The 18,998-nt window shown below is 39.5% G+C and overlaps 1 protein-coding gene and 1 pseudogene across 1 annotated transcript; both read left to right on the top strand.

Annotated features, from left to right (window-relative positions):
- Positions 1 to 5,154: 5,154 nt before the first annotated feature.
- LOC131768407 (tetratricopeptide repeat protein 28-like) lies at positions 5,155 to 9,838 on the top strand. Its single transcript, XM_066160511.1, has 3 exons — positions 5,155 to 5,505; positions 5,626 to 7,275; positions 7,447 to 9,838. Exons 1-3 carry the CDS (start codon positions 5,161 to 5,163, stop codon positions 9,517 to 9,519), a joined length of 4,068 nt encoding a protein of 1,355 aa, XP_066016608.1. The 5' UTR covers positions 5,155 to 5,160; the 3' UTR covers positions 9,520 to 9,838.
- A 4,712-nt stretch (positions 9,839 to 14,550) lies between these two features.
- Positions 14,551 to 17,028, top strand: LOC136277807 (tetratricopeptide repeat protein 28-like; annotated as a pseudogene).
- The last annotated feature ends 1,970 nt before the right edge of the window (positions 17,029 to 18,998 follow it).

Genomic DNA, 18,998 nt, shown 5'->3' with positions numbered 1-18,998 from the left:
GAAGGAAAAATGAGAACTGTGATCAGAGTTATTTAACAAAAAACAAAAAAAAAGAAACTTTTAAACTCTCTGATAATATTTTGAGGAATTGGGGCTTTTTTAATCAAAATGACCCGTGATGTGCAGGTCGTTCACAGCGAATACAGCAGAACTGGAAACCATTTGAAAATTAAATTTTTGTCTAACACTAAACGGATGATTGCGCCGGGCGATATCCTTAGTTTTCGCTTGACGCTATAAAATCCCAAATTAAAAATATTACGGCACACAAGAGTAATGACGTTTTACCCCGAAAGGAAAAAAACGCATGAAAAATGAAACTTTTCGCCAGCCATAAACATGACCTCCAATGCTTTTCCTAAATATTTAAATGGCTGGCTCAGGAAGATATCATGAATGTATAAAAATCTTGGTATCGAGTGATTGTTTCTCTCCTGAGTCGTCAAATAAGTCTTTGCAAGAACGCAACGCGTAACGTATCATTTTTATGTCGAAAAGAAACAATATTCATTTACTTTACGGTCATTACATTTGTAGTCTATAAGAAGGTAAAAAACTGGCCTCCTCAAACTACACCCCATCAAATTTTGTCCGAAATTTGGGCGATCGCCTATTCAGTGGGAAATAACTGACTTCGAAAGAAAGACATAGCCGCATTGGTATAAATTTCCTCGATGGTTCTTGGCTTTAAGCCGACTCTGTCCGTTTACTTTCAGTTTGATGGCGTGACAAGAGACAAAAAAAATAATTTTTATAAATTCTTGACTTTATACCATGGTGGTCTTCTACTTTTTTCCAGTAAAAAGTTGACTTCCTTCGGAAGATCTTATACAAGTCCCTTTACCCTCATCAAAATGAATAACGAACGTTTCTAACTTCAAAAGGCAATTTGCATCAATGCTGACTGTTGTAGAAATCCAAACAACACTAGCATCGTTTCGAAAGCTTCAAAAAAATGATCATAAGAATAACAACATTAACAGCATACAGAAATCTCACTGTTTCCTCCCTCTTTGAAAAGAAGCTATGGCTTCTTCCATTGAGTGAGATATATAAAGGAAAAGAGATCATTGTTTATATTTCGATACCTTACATCACTTTTCCAAAAACGTCGACAAATAATGCACTTTTTCAAGGATTTTCACAATCAAAATGCAAGATTATCAAATAAAGTTCGTATCGATTATGTACGGGCAATTATAACAACCACTCCATAGAATCAGGACTTTACAGAAAGGTAGCTTATATAGAAAATTTTCTGAACACATGCAAAACCTGTGAGTCATAATATATATTTAGGAAGCAGATCAAAGAAAACCTACTCTCTGATTTAATATCTAGAAACGCGAGCTTGTTGCAAGGAAATGCGATTATTATTAAAGCCTATTATGATATGGGCTGGGCAGTTTCGAATTAGCAGTAAGCAGTATGATGTGACACGAGCAAACAACCGAAGATCCTTTTGGTTACGGCTCTCCTGAATAGTCTAAGAAGGTAAAGCTGTTGTTACCAATTTTTGACAACTTGAAGGAAAAATGAGAACTGTGATCAGAGTTATTTAACAAAAAACAACAAAAAAGAAACTTTTAAACTCTCTGATAATATTTTGAGGAATTGGGGCTTTTTTAATCAAAATGACCCGTGATGTGCAGGTCGTTCACAGCGAATACAGCAGTACTGGAAACGATTTGAAAATTAAATTTTTTGTCTAACACTAAACGGATGATTACGCCGGGCGATATCCTAAGTTTTCGCTTGACGCTATAAAATCCAAAATTAAAAATATTACGGCACACAAGAGTAATGACGTTTTACCCCGAAAGGAAAAAAACGCATGAAAAATGAAACTTATCGCCAGCCATAAACATGACCTCCAATGCTTTTCCTAAATATTTAAATGGCTGGCTCAGGAAGATATCATGAACGTATAAAAATCTTGGTATCGAGTGATTGTTTCTCTCCTGAGTCGTCAAATAAGTCTTTGCAAAACGGCAATGCGTAACGTATCATTTTTATGTCGAAACGAAACAATATTCATTTACTTTACGGTCATTACATTTGAAGTCTATGAAAAGGAACAAAACTGGCCTCCTCAAACTACACCCCATCAAATTTTGTCCGAAATTTGGTATAAATTTCCTCGATGGTTCTTGGCTTTAAGCCGACTCTGTCCGTTTACTTTCAGTTTGATGGCGTGACAAGAGACAAAAAATATAATTTTTATAAATTCTTGACTTTTTACCTTGGAGATCTACTTTTTTCCAGTACAAAGTTGACTTCCTTCGGAAGATCTTATACAAGTCCCTTTACCATCATCAAAATGAATAACGAACGTTTTTAACTTCAAAAGGCAATTTGCATCAATGCTGACTGTTGTAGAAATCCAAACAACACTAGCATCGTTACGAAAGCTTCAAAAAAATGATCATAAGAAAATCAACATTAATAGCTTACAGAAATCTCACTGCTTCCCCCCTCTTTGAAAAGAAGCTATGGCTTCTTCCATTGAGTGAGATATATAAAGGAAAAGAGATCATTGTTTATATTTCGATACCTTACATCACTTTTCCAAAAACGTCGACAAATAATGTACTTTTTCAAGGATTTTCACAATCAAAATGCAAGATTATCAAATAAAGTTCGTATCGATTATGTACGGGCAATTATAACAACCACTCCATAGAATACGGGACTTTACAGAAAGGTAGCTTATATAGAACATTTTCTGAACACATGCAAAACCTGTCATAATATATATTTAGGAAGCAGATCAAAGAAAACTTACTCTCTGATTTAATTTCTAGAAACGCGAGCTTGTTGCAAGGAAATGCGATTATTATCAAAGCCTATTATGATATGGGCTGGGCAGTTTCGAATTAGCAGTAAGCAGTCTGATGCGACACGAGCTCTCTTGAGAGCCCAGTAAATCGGTTTTGTTAAAAGCATTGTTCCTTCTTACACAATTGAATTGAATTACTGTAAACTACATATGAATCAGCAGGTCAAATGAAACTTGTTGAGTTCTGTTAGCCCGTTAAATTTTCCAGTTGGTATCTGAATATTAAATTCCGTCATCCTCTGAATTAGCCGAAGGGCCATCTACCAACGCACCAACCTCGAGCAGAGTTTCAACCGTTACGAGAAAATTTGAATTCCGAATACCCATTAGAAAAGCTCAAATGAAATTCATTTTGTTCCTTCCATTGAAGGAAAGATAAGGAGAGACGGATATTTGTTATCCAACTTATGAAGTGCCATCTAATGTATGTAAATGTATTTCGGTTTTGTACGTTTAACTTTTTTTACCGATGACAGATGTGAGCATGCAAAAATGGGATCAATATCAGTATCTAGGCAACTGCCCACCTACCCCTCCCCTAAACCAACATTAACCTTAACTTGTGGTCAATTGACTGTTGTTGAGCTAGGGGAGGGGTAGGTGGGCAGTTGCCCAGATACTGATATTGATCCCAAAAATGAAACAATTCACTTTGGTTACATGTAACATCCGGTCTCAGTATACACTGTTTTGCAAGATTCGTTGGATTTTTAACCCAAAATTACAATCAAGACTTGTTACAGTGCTGAATTGAAGCTTCTGTCTTGAAACTGTAATCTATTTGTCTTCGACGACTATCACTTCATGAGCTGTTCATTTTCTAGTGCGATTTGCGTCATCGAAGACAAAGTTGGTAAATAAGAGGAACGGCTGAGTTGATCAATGTTGTACCCTTAAAAGACATCACATTGCTCTCTCCGTTTATCTCTTAAGGGTGTTAATCTAAATAAGACGGAAATATTGTAACAATCACGTGATGTCATGATCGAGAGGATCTCGCTTCATGTAAGTGAGAAATGATACCCCTTTTAGGGAGGGGAGGGAAAGAGGAAAATTGAACCTGAACCTCTCTTACAAAGAGGAATTTTCCTAAAAATATACAACATTGGTCATCTATTTGAGTTTATACATTCTCTTTATTCGGGTAAACGATTTAAACTTGAAACAGCGATTAGCCGAATTATTAAAAGTTGAAAATTCTATTTCTCCTGATATTCTCGGGCCTTATCATATTGACCGAGTGATTGGAACAAAGTTCCTAGGTTGAAGTAACTTGTTGCTTCTCCATCCCTGTCGCCAATTTCTATTCTGATAGCGAGCGCTTTTCCTGATATTGCCGGGCCTTGTCATATTGACCAAGTGATCGGAACAAAGTTCCAAGTTTTCCGTAGCTTGCCGTAGCAGCACTCTGCGAACGGTAGTTGTAAAATTTCTTTATTCTCCGTAGCGCTTCGTTTAACTGCCGTAGACTTCGGGGAGTTTTACAATTTAACACTAAAAACCTATAAGCCATAGTTAGGGGCTACACGGGAGCCAATGACCATAAAGGCTTGGCGGAAAATTTGAAATTTTTTTGGGGCAAGGTGGGAGAATTCATTTGGGGACCACAGTTTTGGTTTTCTTTTTTCGTCACGCAGCAAGTTACAAAACGTAAATATAATTCTTCTTGGTTTCTTTCCGGATGCCACCGATGCCTTTTCCGATACCTCTATTGTTTAATACAGCAGTAAAAGATATATTTGCCATCAACACTTTTGAAAAATTGCTTAACATTTTATTTAGCGAAGTATACTGTTGATATTTCGGCTTTATAACACTATTGTTTTCCGCAACTATAACTGATATGTCTCTATACGAAGTATTAAATTTGTTTCCCCGCTGACCACTCGTATTTCGGTCTTTTCTTCTTTCCCCACTCGTCGCCCGTGATGTCGTAACTCCCTAGAATAGACGGCAAAGGTGTCTTCCTCAGGGCCTCTTTGATGGACAATGTAAAATATCGATCTACGAACAAGGGGCTAGAGTCCAAACTCCGTACTAAATATGTATTAAACTTGTTAAATGAACCACAACATTTGGCTAAAATAAAATAAAATAAAAGTATGCGAAAAATGTCTACCTCAGTCCAATGTCAAGGTTAGAGTTCTTTGACGTGATTTGCTAACTTAACTGTGAAATCACGTGCGCTGCGCGTGAACACAAAAAGAATACAAGGCGGGGAGGGGAAGATAAAAATTGAAATTTAAAGATAAACAGTCCGTGTATAAGTTTTCACTAATTTCTCCTTTTTTTTTTTCAAACTGAGAAGAAACAGGGTCAAGATGGACAGCATAGAAGAAGCTATATCAGCTATCTTCATAGGTATAGTGGTCGCCCAGTTCCTTCGCAAAACTGGTCGCGTGTTGCAAGCCATCGAGGTATACAAGGAATGTTTGATTATATTACACAGTCAGGCGCAGGCTATCGATAGTTCATTGGCAAACTTAATATTCCGTGTCATCTACTTGGCAATAATCTGTGCTTACGATTATATAAAGGATTACACAAGTACAGAAAAATACCTCAGGGAACTCCTCCTATACCTGGATTCGAATGACACAGCTGAAAAAGGATGGCTACATTTAAAACTGGCAGAAATACTTCAGGTACAAGGCAAATTAATGGAGGCCTGGAAATTTTACGAATCAGCAATCAACATCATGAAAACGATGGGAAACATACATGGCCAGGCACTGTGTTACGCAATGCTCGGAAAAATGTTCCAATCGCATAGTCAATATCACAAGGCCCGAGAATATCAAGAGAAAGCACTCGCTTTCACAATAGAAATTGGCGACAGAAAAGGAGAAGCAACAAGCTACGGAAACCTAGGAACTTTGTTCCGATCACTCGGCCAATATGACAAGGCCCGAGAATATCAAGAGAAAGCACTCGCTATCAGAATAGAAATTGGTGACAGAAAAGGAGAAGCAACAAGCTACGGAAACCTAGGAACTTTGTTCCAATCACTCGGTCAATATGACAAGGCCCGAGAATATCAAGAGAAAGCACTCGCTATCAGAATAGAAATTGGTGACAGGGATGGAGAAGCAACAAGCTACGGAAACCTAGGAACTTGCTTCCAATCACTCGGTCAATATGACAAGGCCCGAGAATATCAAGAGAAAGCACTCGCTATCAAAATAGAAATTGGTGACAGAGATGGAGAAGCAACAAGCTACGGAAACCTAGGAACTTTGTTCCGATCACTCGGTCAATATGACAAGGCCCGAGAATATCAAGAGAAAGCACTCGCTATCAGAATAGAAATTGGTGACAGGGATGGAGAAGCAAAAAGCTACGGAAACCTAGGAACTTTGTTCCGATCACTCGGTCAATATGACAAGGCCCGAGAATATCAAGAGAAAGCACTCGCTATCAAAATAGAAATTGGTGACAGGGATGGAGAAGCAAGAAGCTACGGAAACCTAGGAACTTGCTTCCAATCACTCGGTCAATATGACAAGGCCCGAGAATATCAAGAGAAAGCACTCGGTATCAGAATAGAAATTGGTGACAGGGATGGAGAAGCAACAAGCTACGGAAACCTAGGAACTTGCTTCCAATCACTCGGTCAATATGACAAGGCCCGAGAATATCAAGAGAAAGCACTCGGTATCAGAATAGAAATTGGTGACAGAGATGGAGAAGCAACAAGCTACGGAAACCAAGGAACTTTGTTCCAATCACTCGGTCAATATGACAAGGCCCGAGAATATCAAGAGAAAGCACTCGGTATCAGAATAGAAATTGGTGACAGGGATGGAGAAGCAACAAGCTACGGAAACCTAGGAACTTTGTTCCAATCACTCGGTCAATATGACAAGGCCCGAGAATATCAAGAGAAAGCACTCGCTATCAAAATAGAAATTGGTGACAGAGATGGAGAAGCAACAAGCTACGGAAACCTAGGAACTTTGTTCCGATCACTCGGTCAATATGACAAGGCCCGAGAATATCAAGAGAAAGCACTCGGTATCAGAATAGAAATTGGTGACAGAGATGGAGAAGCAACAAGCTACGGAAACCAAGGAACTTTGTTCCAATCACTCGGTCAATATGACAAGGCCCGAGAATATCAAGAGAAAGCACTCGGTATCAGAATAGAAATTGGTGACAGGGATGGAGAAGCAACAAGCTACGGAAACCTAGGAACTTTGTTCCAATCACTCGGTCAATATGACAAGGCCCGAGAATATCAAGAGAAAGCACTCGCTATCACAATAGAAATTGGTGACAGGTATGGAGAAGCAACAAGCTACGGAAACCTAGGAACTTTGTTCCAATCACTCGGTCAATATGACAAGGCCCGAGAATATCAAGAGAAAGCACTCGCTATCAAAATAGAAATTGGTGACAGAGATGGAGAAGCAACAAGCTACGGAAACCTAGGAACTTTGTTCCAATCACTCGGTCAATATGACAAGGCCCGAGAATATCAAGAGAAAGCACTCGCTATCAAAATAGAAATTGGTGACAGAGATGGAGAAGCAACAAGCTACGGAAACCTAGGAACTTTGTTCCGATCACTCGGTCAATATGACAAGGCCCGAGAATATCAAGAGAAAGCACTCGCTATCAGAATAGAAATTGGTGACAGGGATGGAGAAGCAAGAAGCTACGGAAACCTAGGAACTTACTTCCAATCACTCGGTCAATATGACAAGGCCCGAGAATATCAAGAGAAAGCACTCGCTATCAAAATAGAAATTGGTGACAGAGATGGAGAAGCAACAAGCTACGGAAACCTAGGAACTTTGTTCCAATCACTCGGTCAATATGACAAGGCCCTAGAATATCAAGAGAAAGCACTCGCTATCAAAAAAGAAATTGGTGATAGGGATGGAGAAGCAACAATCTATAGAATCCTTACATCAACGTTTCTCTTACTCGGCTTGTATGCAAAGGCTGACGACTATCTAAAGAAGGCAATGAAAGTTAGAAAGGGTATCGATGATAGAATTGGAGAAGCAGTAGACTACATACACCTTGGTTCAATTTCTCTTAAGTGTGGTGAATATGACAAGGTTCAAGAATATTGCGAGAAAGCCCTTACAATTTGTATGGACATCGGTGATAGAGAAAAAATAGTAGCCAGCTACCAAATGTTAGGATTGTGTTACCAATCTCTTGGTAAAAAGGACATAGCCGAAGAATACGTTAAGCAAGCTCTACTATTAAGTAGGGATATTGGAAACATTTTGAACGAGTTTTGCTGCCTTTGTCATCTATCGGTGTTAGTGATGTCAAAAGGTCATCTTGAGGAAGCTTCTTCGTATCTTTTTCAAGTCATTCAAAAGTTCGAAACTTTGAGAGGTTTTCTTAAAGAAAACGATGAGTTGCAAATATGTCTTTTAGAAGAGTACGGCACCTTTCCCTACAAGTTATTAAGTGGGTTGCTTTCTTCCATTGGAGAGCCCGAAGGCGCCCTTTACGTCGAGGAGCTGAGAAGGGCAAGAGGCCTGGCCGACTTGATGACAGCTCGGTACTCTGTTCAAGAGCAGATCTCAAGCGATCCACAGTCTTGGTGTGGCATTCAAGGGATCATCAGAAAAGAAGCAGACTGTGCATGCCTGTACATTTCGGTTGGTGGAGATGAGGTGCGGTTTTGGATAATAAAAGCAACGGGAGCTATTCTTTTTTCAGAAAAGAAAGTGAACCTGGACCCCAACAAGGTGACCGGAATAGTCCCTGAGGTAGATGAATTTTTTAAAGAACTGATGTCACTTCACTATGACACCGAAGATTTCAAAACAAGTCTTGACTTGTGTTACAAGATTATCATCGCTCCTGTGGCCAGTTTACTTAATCAGCCCGAGATCATAATTGTCCCTGATTCCTGTGTGTACCAAGTGCCATTTGCAGCCTTGGCTGACGAAGGAGGCAAGTATTTATCAGAGACATGCAGGATTCGGTTGGTTCCCTCTCTTACGACTCTAAAGCTTGTTCAAGACAGTCCTCCAGACTATCACAGTCAGACCGGGGCACTGGTAGTGGGTGACCCTGTGGTTGAAACGGTGATTTACAAGGGAAGGTGCAGAAAGATGATACCATTGCCGTGTGCAAGAAAGGAAGCAGAGATGATTGGAACACTTCTTGGCGTAAGGCCTTTGATAGGAGAGTCCGCTACAAAGCATTCTGTACTCCAAGCGATAAATTCAGTGAGCCTGATACACATTGCTGCGCATGGAGATCCCGAAAGAGGGGAGATTACTCTTTCTCCTAGGCACCCTACCCTACTCCCACCTTTTCCTCGAGAAGAAGATTATCTTTTGACGATGGCAGATATTTCAAAAACTCAGTTGCGAGCTAAACTAGTGGTGCTTAGTTGTTGTCACAGTGCTCGTGGACAGATTAGAACCGAGGGAGTTATTGGAATTGCCCGAGCGTTCTTGGGATCCGGAGCTCGTTCAGTGTTAGTGGCGCGATGGAGGCTGGATGACATAGCCACAGAGCAGTTCATGACTTGTTTCTACAAACATTTGTTCCGCGGTGAAAGCGCCAGTGAATCTCTTCACAAGGCCAGGAAGTGGATGAGAAATAACGGCTTTGACAAAGTTTCTCAATGGGCGCCATTTATGATCATGGGCGACAACGTGACATTTGATTTTGGAAATTGGCCGGTGCCTAACGCACCTTAAGAGCCATGACTTTGATAAAACCTCTGTAGCAGAATGAACTAGATTTAGTAAAGCTCACAACTATTTAATAACAAGCCTGTAAAAAGAGGACGCCATCTGCGAAGGACAACTCGGATCGATACACAGAGGAAAGCATTTCTGTAAAATACTTATCAGATATCTAAGTTTATTAATTTGAAACAAGACAGCGTGTAGAGTATTTCTTTATAAGAGTTCCGAAGTTAAAAAACTCCAATTTATTTTTTTAAGTCATAAGTTCAGTGAACAAACCAAGCAAAGTGTGACAGTTTTTAGGTTTCGAACGTGGTTAGTTCTTCAAGGAAAGAAAATTTTAAATCCTTTTTCAAAGGTGATTAGTTATTCAATTCAAGAGACTTTTAAACAAATGTGTGACCTAGGAAAAGAATTGTTTTCTGAGCTTAAATGTTTGGAAATTTCTTGCAAGGCTTTTGACAAAAATATTGTGGTTTAACATGCCAAAATAAATATATTTAAAGAAAAGAAAAAAGGAGATACTCTTAATCGTATAATAATGCAAACCTTTGTATTCACATAAATACTCCAGTAATTTTATCAATTTAACCCTTTAACCCCTAAGACTGACTAGCATCTAATTTCTCCTTACAGTGTCACTCCTGACTCAAATATTAAGGTCATGAGAATAAAGGAAATGATGAGGGTTTAATTAACCCTTATATTAATATTAATACTATATTAATATTATATAAATATTAAGGTCATGAGAATAATGGAAATGATGAGGGTTTAATTAATTTTAACCCTTCGTACTCAACATCAGTATGCATATTCTCGCTCCTTGGTAGGCACACGCACGTCCTTTTGCGGTGAAAGAAGTTATGTAAACAAAATAGGCAAATCTAAACCGGATAAAAGCCCTGCAAAAACTTTTAACATTTTTTTGCAAAATTTTGTAAGTTTGTCGCTTTATCAGCCTGTCCTTTCACTCGACTTTACTGACTGAGGGTCAGAGAGAATCAGAGAGAATCAGTCCATAAAATTTCCGTACCGTTTTTCCGATACAAGACTTTAAAGCCTGTCCGACTTCTTTTTCATTACCATAAACCGCTGCGCAGTCGATGTGTCTGTATCCAGCCTTTATCGCCATTTCTACGGTAGAGGTGACCTTATCTGGTTTGCTTTTCCATGTCCCAAGACCAAGAGCGGGTAGCGAACCACCGTTGCTCAATTTGATGGTTTCCATGTGATTTTATGGCACAAACAAAAGCTCTCCCAGATGTTCTGCACATTAGTCAAGCAGCTTTGATGAGGACTAAAGAACAGAATAGGACCTCATTAATGTCTTGTAAATCTATCTAAGAGCTGTTTCTGTTTGGTATCATTCCTTAGGGTAAGGATAAGAACCTCATTACTCGAGCTTCTGTTACAACGCTCGAGTCGTTTTCCTCCGAGGCGTTCCAAGTGTAGACGCGGAGAAACTAGTGATGAGAATTGCGAGCCTTTCCCACTGGGTGCTGCCGTCTGCCCAAATATCTGGGGGGTGATACAGAGGCCGAAATTTTTGCCTAAGGACATTTATTATTCAACAAAATAAAATTATCTGGCCGGTTTTTTCTTCTTTTCACTGAGTCCTTGATCAAATTACACCCGTGTAGACCGTACAAACGAAGAGGAAATATGCAAAAGAAAATGGTTTTAAAGTCAATGACCGCTGGTGAATTGGTGGAAAATAGAAAATTTTTAAACCAATCACAATAGAAGAATCAAGAAATTATAATTTTTATGGTTAATTTGAGAATAACTTGGGTTTATAAATATTTTTGAAGCACCTACAAGTGCCCTGATTGGTTATAAACCCAGCTTTATTGCACGAGTAACCCATAGAAAATTAAAACATACTGTTGTTTTGTTTTAAGTTTAGTTTATAAAGCAGGAGACCTTAAATAACATCAGTTAACTGGCAAAATAACCCACTGAGGATGTTGGGAGAACAAGAGAAAAGTGAATGAATCATTGGCGTCTTGCACATGATTTATAACCTTTTCTTGTGTTACCTCAACATCCCATTAGTGGGTTATTATGCTGGTAAACAGATAGAAAGTGCAGATAATTGCTTAAGTATTATTGTGAAAGGTGTTATTGAAAGTGCCGTTTTTTATTGATAATATAAATTTAATTATTTTCCTAAGATGTAAGATTCAGGCTAATCAATTGAGACGTTTCGACTGCTAATTACTTCGTTAGGTGAGGAAGTTGAAAGGTTATGTGTCGCTACTTGTAACACCATAATTTGATGTTATTGGCGGGTTATGATGCGCTGTCATCGGTGCATTTTGATCCTCATTATTATTCTGAGTATTGGATATCATTTCCTTATAGCTTTGCCTTTTTACCGATTGGCTATCATGCTTTTTGATAGTAAGGCATCCATGCGTCAGGAATTTCAATTCCATTATCTTTATTGATGTTAATAGGATTAATGCATAAGTGGCTTGCTTGTTTAACCCTTCATGTGTAACAGGGAGAGTCATGATCAATATACCTAACTTAGTCCTAAAGAGGAACATGCCTTGTTCCATTGACGTGTTCTGAAACAACCATATTCTGAATGCAAGCAAGCTGTAGCATGAAAGTGCAGTAGACAGCGGTAACTACCCTTGAAACAATGAGGACCATGTGTTCAATATTTTTCCTTTTTTTCGCCTTCGCAGGAATTTAACTGCAATGGAACAGTTTTTAAAAACCCAGAATATGGAGAGGTGATACAGCCACAAGGTGACCAGCGTCAGAGTATCAGTGATTTTCTGAAACAGCTGAAACTGGCCAAACCAGACCAGATACACATGCATGGTTTCTAAAACTTACTCCTTAGCATTGGGGTTTGCATGTATATAAGTTTACTCTTATTACCAAGTAAGATCTAGAAAACAACCACCAAAGTGAAGGCTGATTCAGATCTAACTAAGAACACTGTTTTGTGGTAAACTTTTTATTACTAATTATGTTTACCTTAAAATCAGAACTTTTTTTTGAAGATTTATGTTTAGCTGTGTTGAGTTGATGGTTTCAGTTCTTTAGTGGCTTCTATTCATGTGTTCACGACAGCCACGGAAATAGTTTTAACACTAGCCAGTAACTTGGAAAACATAAGCAATAAAAAAGAAACATTTCTTAGCATTGGTTTGCTTATTTTTTGTTAATGTGAACAATTGGTTGAGAATTATATCTCATGTCAATGTAAACTTTCAACTCTCATACATTGTAAATGACCAAGACAAAATTTCTCCTAACCATATCAATACAATATCAAGCAGACAAGTGATGGGAATAAAGAAAAATTTCAATTAGGTATCATTAGTTGATCAAATACAAAATTCTCTAAACTAAAATTATAAGAATTCTATAACAGACAGTAAGAAGAATTACTACTGAGATATTGGGGGCCTGAAAGGATAAATGTATTATTTCCTACCCAGTTTTTAATAAATTCGTTTTATTTGAGTGTACACCATGTCACCGTCTTTTCATCCAGCGGATAGAAACAACAGAAAATATAAACATACTGTAATTTGTTAGTGAGGAAAACTTCTTCAGTCTCGGAACCCTGAAGAAAGAAAAAAACAGAAAGAGCTGGTTTTTGCCAAAACAAAGAGTCATCTATAGAAAGTACTGGTGTTCGAGATGTGCTTTCTGATTTGTTATTAATGCCAGAAGGAATGTGATCATTTAGCTTTATCTGAAACTTAAACCTCTCTACATCCTAACATCAGTATCAATGTTCTCTATACTTTTCTCTGTATAATTCCTCTGGTACTGACAAGGAGAATTTGTTTAACAATCAAAGGTTGTTAAGTTGGTGATCATTTGCCATATTCTCATTATCTTAAAGAATGACTCAGTAGTATTATTGTGAGGAGAAATTAAAAACTGGTCACTCCCGGGGTTCATTAGGGTTAAAAACACAAATATCTACATGAAAAACTATTGAATACCTATAAATTCCCTTGTCATGAAAACTTAGCAATCCCATCAGAAATCTGAAAGAATCGTCCAAACGTATCGATCTGAGGCTCGGCACCCTCACCTGCTTCCTCTAGCTCGCCCCAGGCTTGTCACTGCTCACTCGAAAAGGACCTGGAGGCTGAGAGAAGATCCTAACGAATTACTGGAAGACAGTTAACATAAGAAAAAACAAATTAATTTACTTCCTTGATTCTCCTCCAGTTGTCCTTGGAGCGAGTTCATCCGTTTTCCTCACTTGGCGCATAAGCTAACAGGTTGTCCATTAATCCATATTTGACGGTGGAGATATTTCCATGTTCATGTTGAGTAGTTTCTCACAATTTCCACGTCAAGTGAGTTGTCAGTGAAAAGGCGCTCGGTGCTTACAATGGAATAACGCTCCACAAATAAAAGATTGTCCTGCACTTGGTCTAATAGAAATCCTACGTAAATCAGCTGACGACGAGCGGACAAAATTAATAGGTATTTGATAATACCTAAAGGACCTTTTCCACTGACGCTTATGTTTGGCCGTTCAGCGTGCCTGGGAAAGAGAGTGATTACGGAATCGACAGTCGAACAGAAATAGAAAATCACACTTTATTGGCTGTCTGATGTGACTGACGTATGACGTGTGTTGGAAAAAACTCAAAGGATGAAAAGAGATGGTTAAAATTATTTTCAAAGCAGGGCACTGAAGGCTACAGATTGTGGTAAGTACTGTCTATGAAAACAACTGATTCGCTTCCATTAATTTGCCTTGACATAGACTAAGGAAATCGCCGGTTCTATCTTCATAGGTATAGTGGTCGCCGAATTCCTTCGAAAAACTAGTCGAGTGTTGCAGGCCATCGAGGTGTTCAAGGAATGTTTGATTAAATTACACAGTCAGGTGCTGGCTATCGATGGTTCATTGGCAAACACTATGTTTCGTGCCTCCTACATGAAAATAATCTTTGCTTACGTTTACATAAAGGATTAAACAAGTACAGAAAAATACCTTGGGAAACTCTTCCTATAGCAAGACTGTAATGACACCGCTGAAAAAGGATGGCTACATTTATTCCTGGCAGCAATACTTCAGGCACAAAGTAAGTTCATAAAGGCCTGGAAATTTTACGAATCAGCAATGAACATCACGAAAACGATAGGAAACACAAAAGGCTAGGAACAATGTTACAAAAACCTCGGAACAACGTTGCAATCGCCTAGTCAATATGACAAGGCCCGAGAATATCTGGAGAAAGCACTTGCTATCGATACAGGAATTGGCAACAGGGATGGAGAAGCAACAAGCTACGGAAACTTAAGAACTTTGTTTCACTCACTTAGTCAATATGACAAGGCCCGAGAATATCAGGAGAAAGCACTCGCTATCAGAATAGAAATTGGTGACAGGGATGGAGAAGCAACAAGCTACGGAAACCTAGGAACTTTGTTCCAATCACTCGGTCATCATGACAAGGCCCTAGAATATCAGGAAAAAGCACTCGCTATTAAAATAGAAATTGGCAACAGAGATGGAGAAGCAAAATGCTACGAAAACACAGGAACTTTGTTCCAATGCCTTGGCCAATATAGCAAAGCTGAAGAGTGTATGGAGAAAGCACTTCGTATCCAAAAATTGGTGATAATAGAGGAGCGGCAAGTAATTATGGAAACCCACATGTTTGTTTCTCTCGCTCGGCAAGTATGCAAAGGCTGACGACTATCTAAAGAAGGCAATGGCAGTAAGAGAGGGTATCGGAGATAGAAGGAGAGAAGCGGCAGACTACAGACATCTTGGTAAAATTTCTTGTCAGCGTGGTGAATATGACAAGGCTCAAGAATATTATGAGAAAGCCCTCACAATTCACATGGAAATCGGCGAGAGAGAAGGAGTAGTAGTAATCTATGTCGATTTAGGATTGTGTTTTACATCGCTTGGTAAAAATGACATAGCCGAAGAGAACTTTAAGCAGGCTCTTCTATTAAGTAGGGATATTGGACAACACTTGCACGAGTTTTACTCTCTTTGTTATCTATCGGTGTTTAATGTGTCACAATGTAATCTCGAAGAGGCCTCTTCGTATCTTTTTCAAGGCATCCAAAAGTTCGACACTTTGAGAGGTTTTCTTAAAGAAAACGATCAGTTTCAACTATCTCTTTTAGAAGAGCACGGCACCTTTCCCTACATGTTCTTCAGTTGGTTGCTTTCTTCCACTGGTAAGCCGCAAGATGCCCTTTACGTCGAAGAGCTGAAAAGGGCAAGAGGCCTGGCCAACCTGATGGCAGCTCGGTACTCTGTTCAAGAGCAGATCTCGAGCGATCCACAATCTTGGTGCGGTATTCAAGGGATCATCACAAAAGAAGCAGACTGTGCATGCCTGTACATTTCGGTTGGTCAAAATGGGGTACGGTTTTGGATCATTAAAGCAACGGGAGCTATTCAATTTTCATAAAAAGGAAGCGAGCCTGGACAAAAACAAGGTGACTGGAATAGTCCCTGAGTTAGATGAGTTCTTTAAAGGAGCCTTTCGCAGCCACGCCATTTTACCCGTACAGAGTTGCGAAGATCGATCTTTAGATGACACCGAACTGATGTCACTTCACTACGACAACCGCTCAGTGCTGCGTGACTACGATGCCGAAGATTTCAAAACAAGTCTTCACTTGTGTTACAAAATAATCATCGCTCCTGTGGCCAGTTTACTGAAGCAGCCCGAGATCATAGTTGTCCCTGATTCCTGTATGTACCAAGTGCCATTTGCTGCCTTAGCTGACGAAGGAGTCAAGTATTTATCAGAGACATGCAGGATTCGGCTAGTTCCCTCTCTCACGACTCTCAAGCTTGTTCAAGACAGTCCTCCAGACTATCACAGTGAGACCGGGGCACTGATAGTGGGTGACCCTTTGGTTGGAAAGGTGATTTACAAGGGGAGGTGCCGAGATATGACACCATTGCCATGTGCAAGAAAGGAAGCAGAGATGATTGGAGGACTTCTTGGCGTAAGGCCTTTGATAGGAGAGTCCGCGACAAAGCATTCTGTACTCCAAGCGATAAATTCAGTGAGCCTGATACACATTGCTGCCCATGATGATGCCGAAAGAGAGGAGATTACTCTTTCTCCTAGGCACCCTACCCTACTCCCAACTTTTCCTCGAGAAGAAGATTATCTTTTGCCGATGGCAGATATTTCAAAGACCCGGTTGCGAGCTAAACTAGTGGTGCTTAGTTGTTGTCACAGTGCTCGTGGACAGATTAGAACCGAAGGAGTAATTGGACTTGCACGAGCGTTCATAAGATCCGGAGCTCGTTCAGTGTTAGCGGTACGATGGGCCCTGGATGACACAGCCACAGAGCAGTTCATGACTTGTTTCTACAAACATTTGTTCCGCGGTGAAAGCGCAAGTGAATCTCTCCAGAAGGCCAGGAAGTGGATGAGAAATAACGACTTTGACAAAGTTTCTCAATGGGCGCCATTTATGATCATGGGCGACAACGTGACATTTGATTTTGGAAATTGGCCGGTGCCTAGCGCATCTTAAGAGCCATGACTTTGATAAAACCTCTGTAGCAGAATGAACTAGATTTAGTAAAGCTCACAACTATTTAATTACAAGCATTTAAAAAGAGGACGCCATCTGCGAAGGAGAACTTGAATCGATACACAGAGGAAAGCATTTCTGTAAAATGCTTATCAAACATCTAAGTTTATTAACTTGAAGCAAGACAGCGTGTAGCGTATCTCTTTATAAGAGTTCCGATGAGTTAGTTTAACCAGGAATTGTCCACCAAATTTTCGAAAATTTGCAAAAACCTGAAATAGGTCTTTTCAGACAGCCCACTTCTTTCTTTTTCTTTTTTTTCTTTGTTTTCCACGGATAAGCCTATAACTCATTCAGTATTGAGGTAGATGGTAGATAATAGCTTTACTGGAAACTCTGTGGGAGAAAACGGCTCTTAAATCGATGGACGTGAAAACGCTCGCCTCATTATCGTTGTTCTCAGTCCAATATTTTTTTCTGGTGGTCACCTAACTTTGTGAACGGTGTATATATTTTTCAGTAGCCAGCTGCCGCTTGCTGAGAAGAGAGCTAATCTGACTAAGTTTGTGAACGAGGTTATTCATCAGTAGTTTTGAGAGACTGTAGTGCGTCGTCGGCGGGAAAGTGGGTCAAAATGAAACACTTCGGTGGTTATCTGAAGCTGTGTACGCTGCAGCGAATATTTGAAAGCTGAATCATTTCGAACATGAAACGGATCAGTATGAAGAGGTTCCCTTGACTGACGATTGTGTTACGTGTTACGTCTGTTTTTCGATTAAATAAAGGGATTAAGTTCTAAAGAAAATGTGGTGCTGCCTCGGTGGGAGAGTATGACAACTGAAGGTAATTCATCAACTGAGCTGATAACATAAATTGGCCACTGTGAAGAGTTTCAAAGCTGACGTTACGAACGTTAGCCCTTCGTCAGAGAGAATGACGAATGCTCGAAACTTCACTATGAAAAACAACGTCACGGAAAATAAAGGTTCACTTGGGTTCCCTTTCAAAGGCATTGGTGAAACACTCGGGTACTTGAAAAACTTGAGTTAAAACCACGTGGTACATCACAAAGATGTGTGGCACCATATCAGCTATTAATTGAATGGTTTAAGTCACAAGTCAGAGTTAAATTTTAAAGGACCCCAAGTCAAGCATGATAAAGAGAGCCTCATGAAAATATTGCTAAGTAGCTTTCATTTGAAAGGTCACTCTTGGTATGGTAGCCTGCAGAGCAGGCGTAATTTTGGCAAGCGAGTGCTCAGTACTCTTTGAGTTTTACAACAGATGGCTGGGACGAAAGGGGTGAATAGGGAAACGGATCGGCGGATTTAATCAATATTCGCATTTTGGATTCAGAGCGCAATATTAACGGTTTGCGGTTTTAATCAATATTTTGTGACCTAATTTTGGATTGTGCTTGTTATAAAAAGTTCTTGGAACTTGAATCTCTGCCATCGTTAGAAATGTTTTATTTTGTTCTTGTGTATGTGCGCCAACGCAGTTTTTTTTGTCACGGATAAGACTCGCCGAATATCACGCTGTAAGGAAACAGTAATGGCGCTGCATGGTCAGGAAGCTGCGGCATGAAGCCAGTGTACTGCCGCCACCTATCCTCCAAAAGAAAATCAGGACGTGGCCCCTTCCCAATTTTCTTTTGGAGGGTAGAGAGCGACTGTACAAAAGATAGTGACGTGTTACCAGCGGAACATATTATCTTCGCGCTTTTCTCAGCTTGGATTATATAACAATTACATTACTGGGTCGTGCGTGGTACTATTTTTTAGCTTTTTTACTTTTCAAACAAACCAGCGAACAGCACTCTGCGAACGGTTATTGTGAGATTTGTTTTACTCTCCGAAGCGTTTCGTCTAACTGTTGTAGACTTCTTCAGGGAGTTTTACTGATGAACATTAAAGACCCGTATTTATAAGCCATAGTTGGCAGTTATTACGTGAAGAACGTTTTAAGCT

This window comes from Pocillopora verrucosa, chromosome 13, assembly GCF_036669915.1.
Source record: "Pocillopora verrucosa isolate sample1 chromosome 13, ASM3666991v2, whole genome shotgun sequence".
Lineage (NCBI taxonomy): Eukaryota > Metazoa > Cnidaria > Anthozoa > Scleractinia > Pocilloporidae > Pocillopora > Pocillopora verrucosa.
This window is presented reverse-complemented; position numbering and strand designations above follow the sequence as displayed.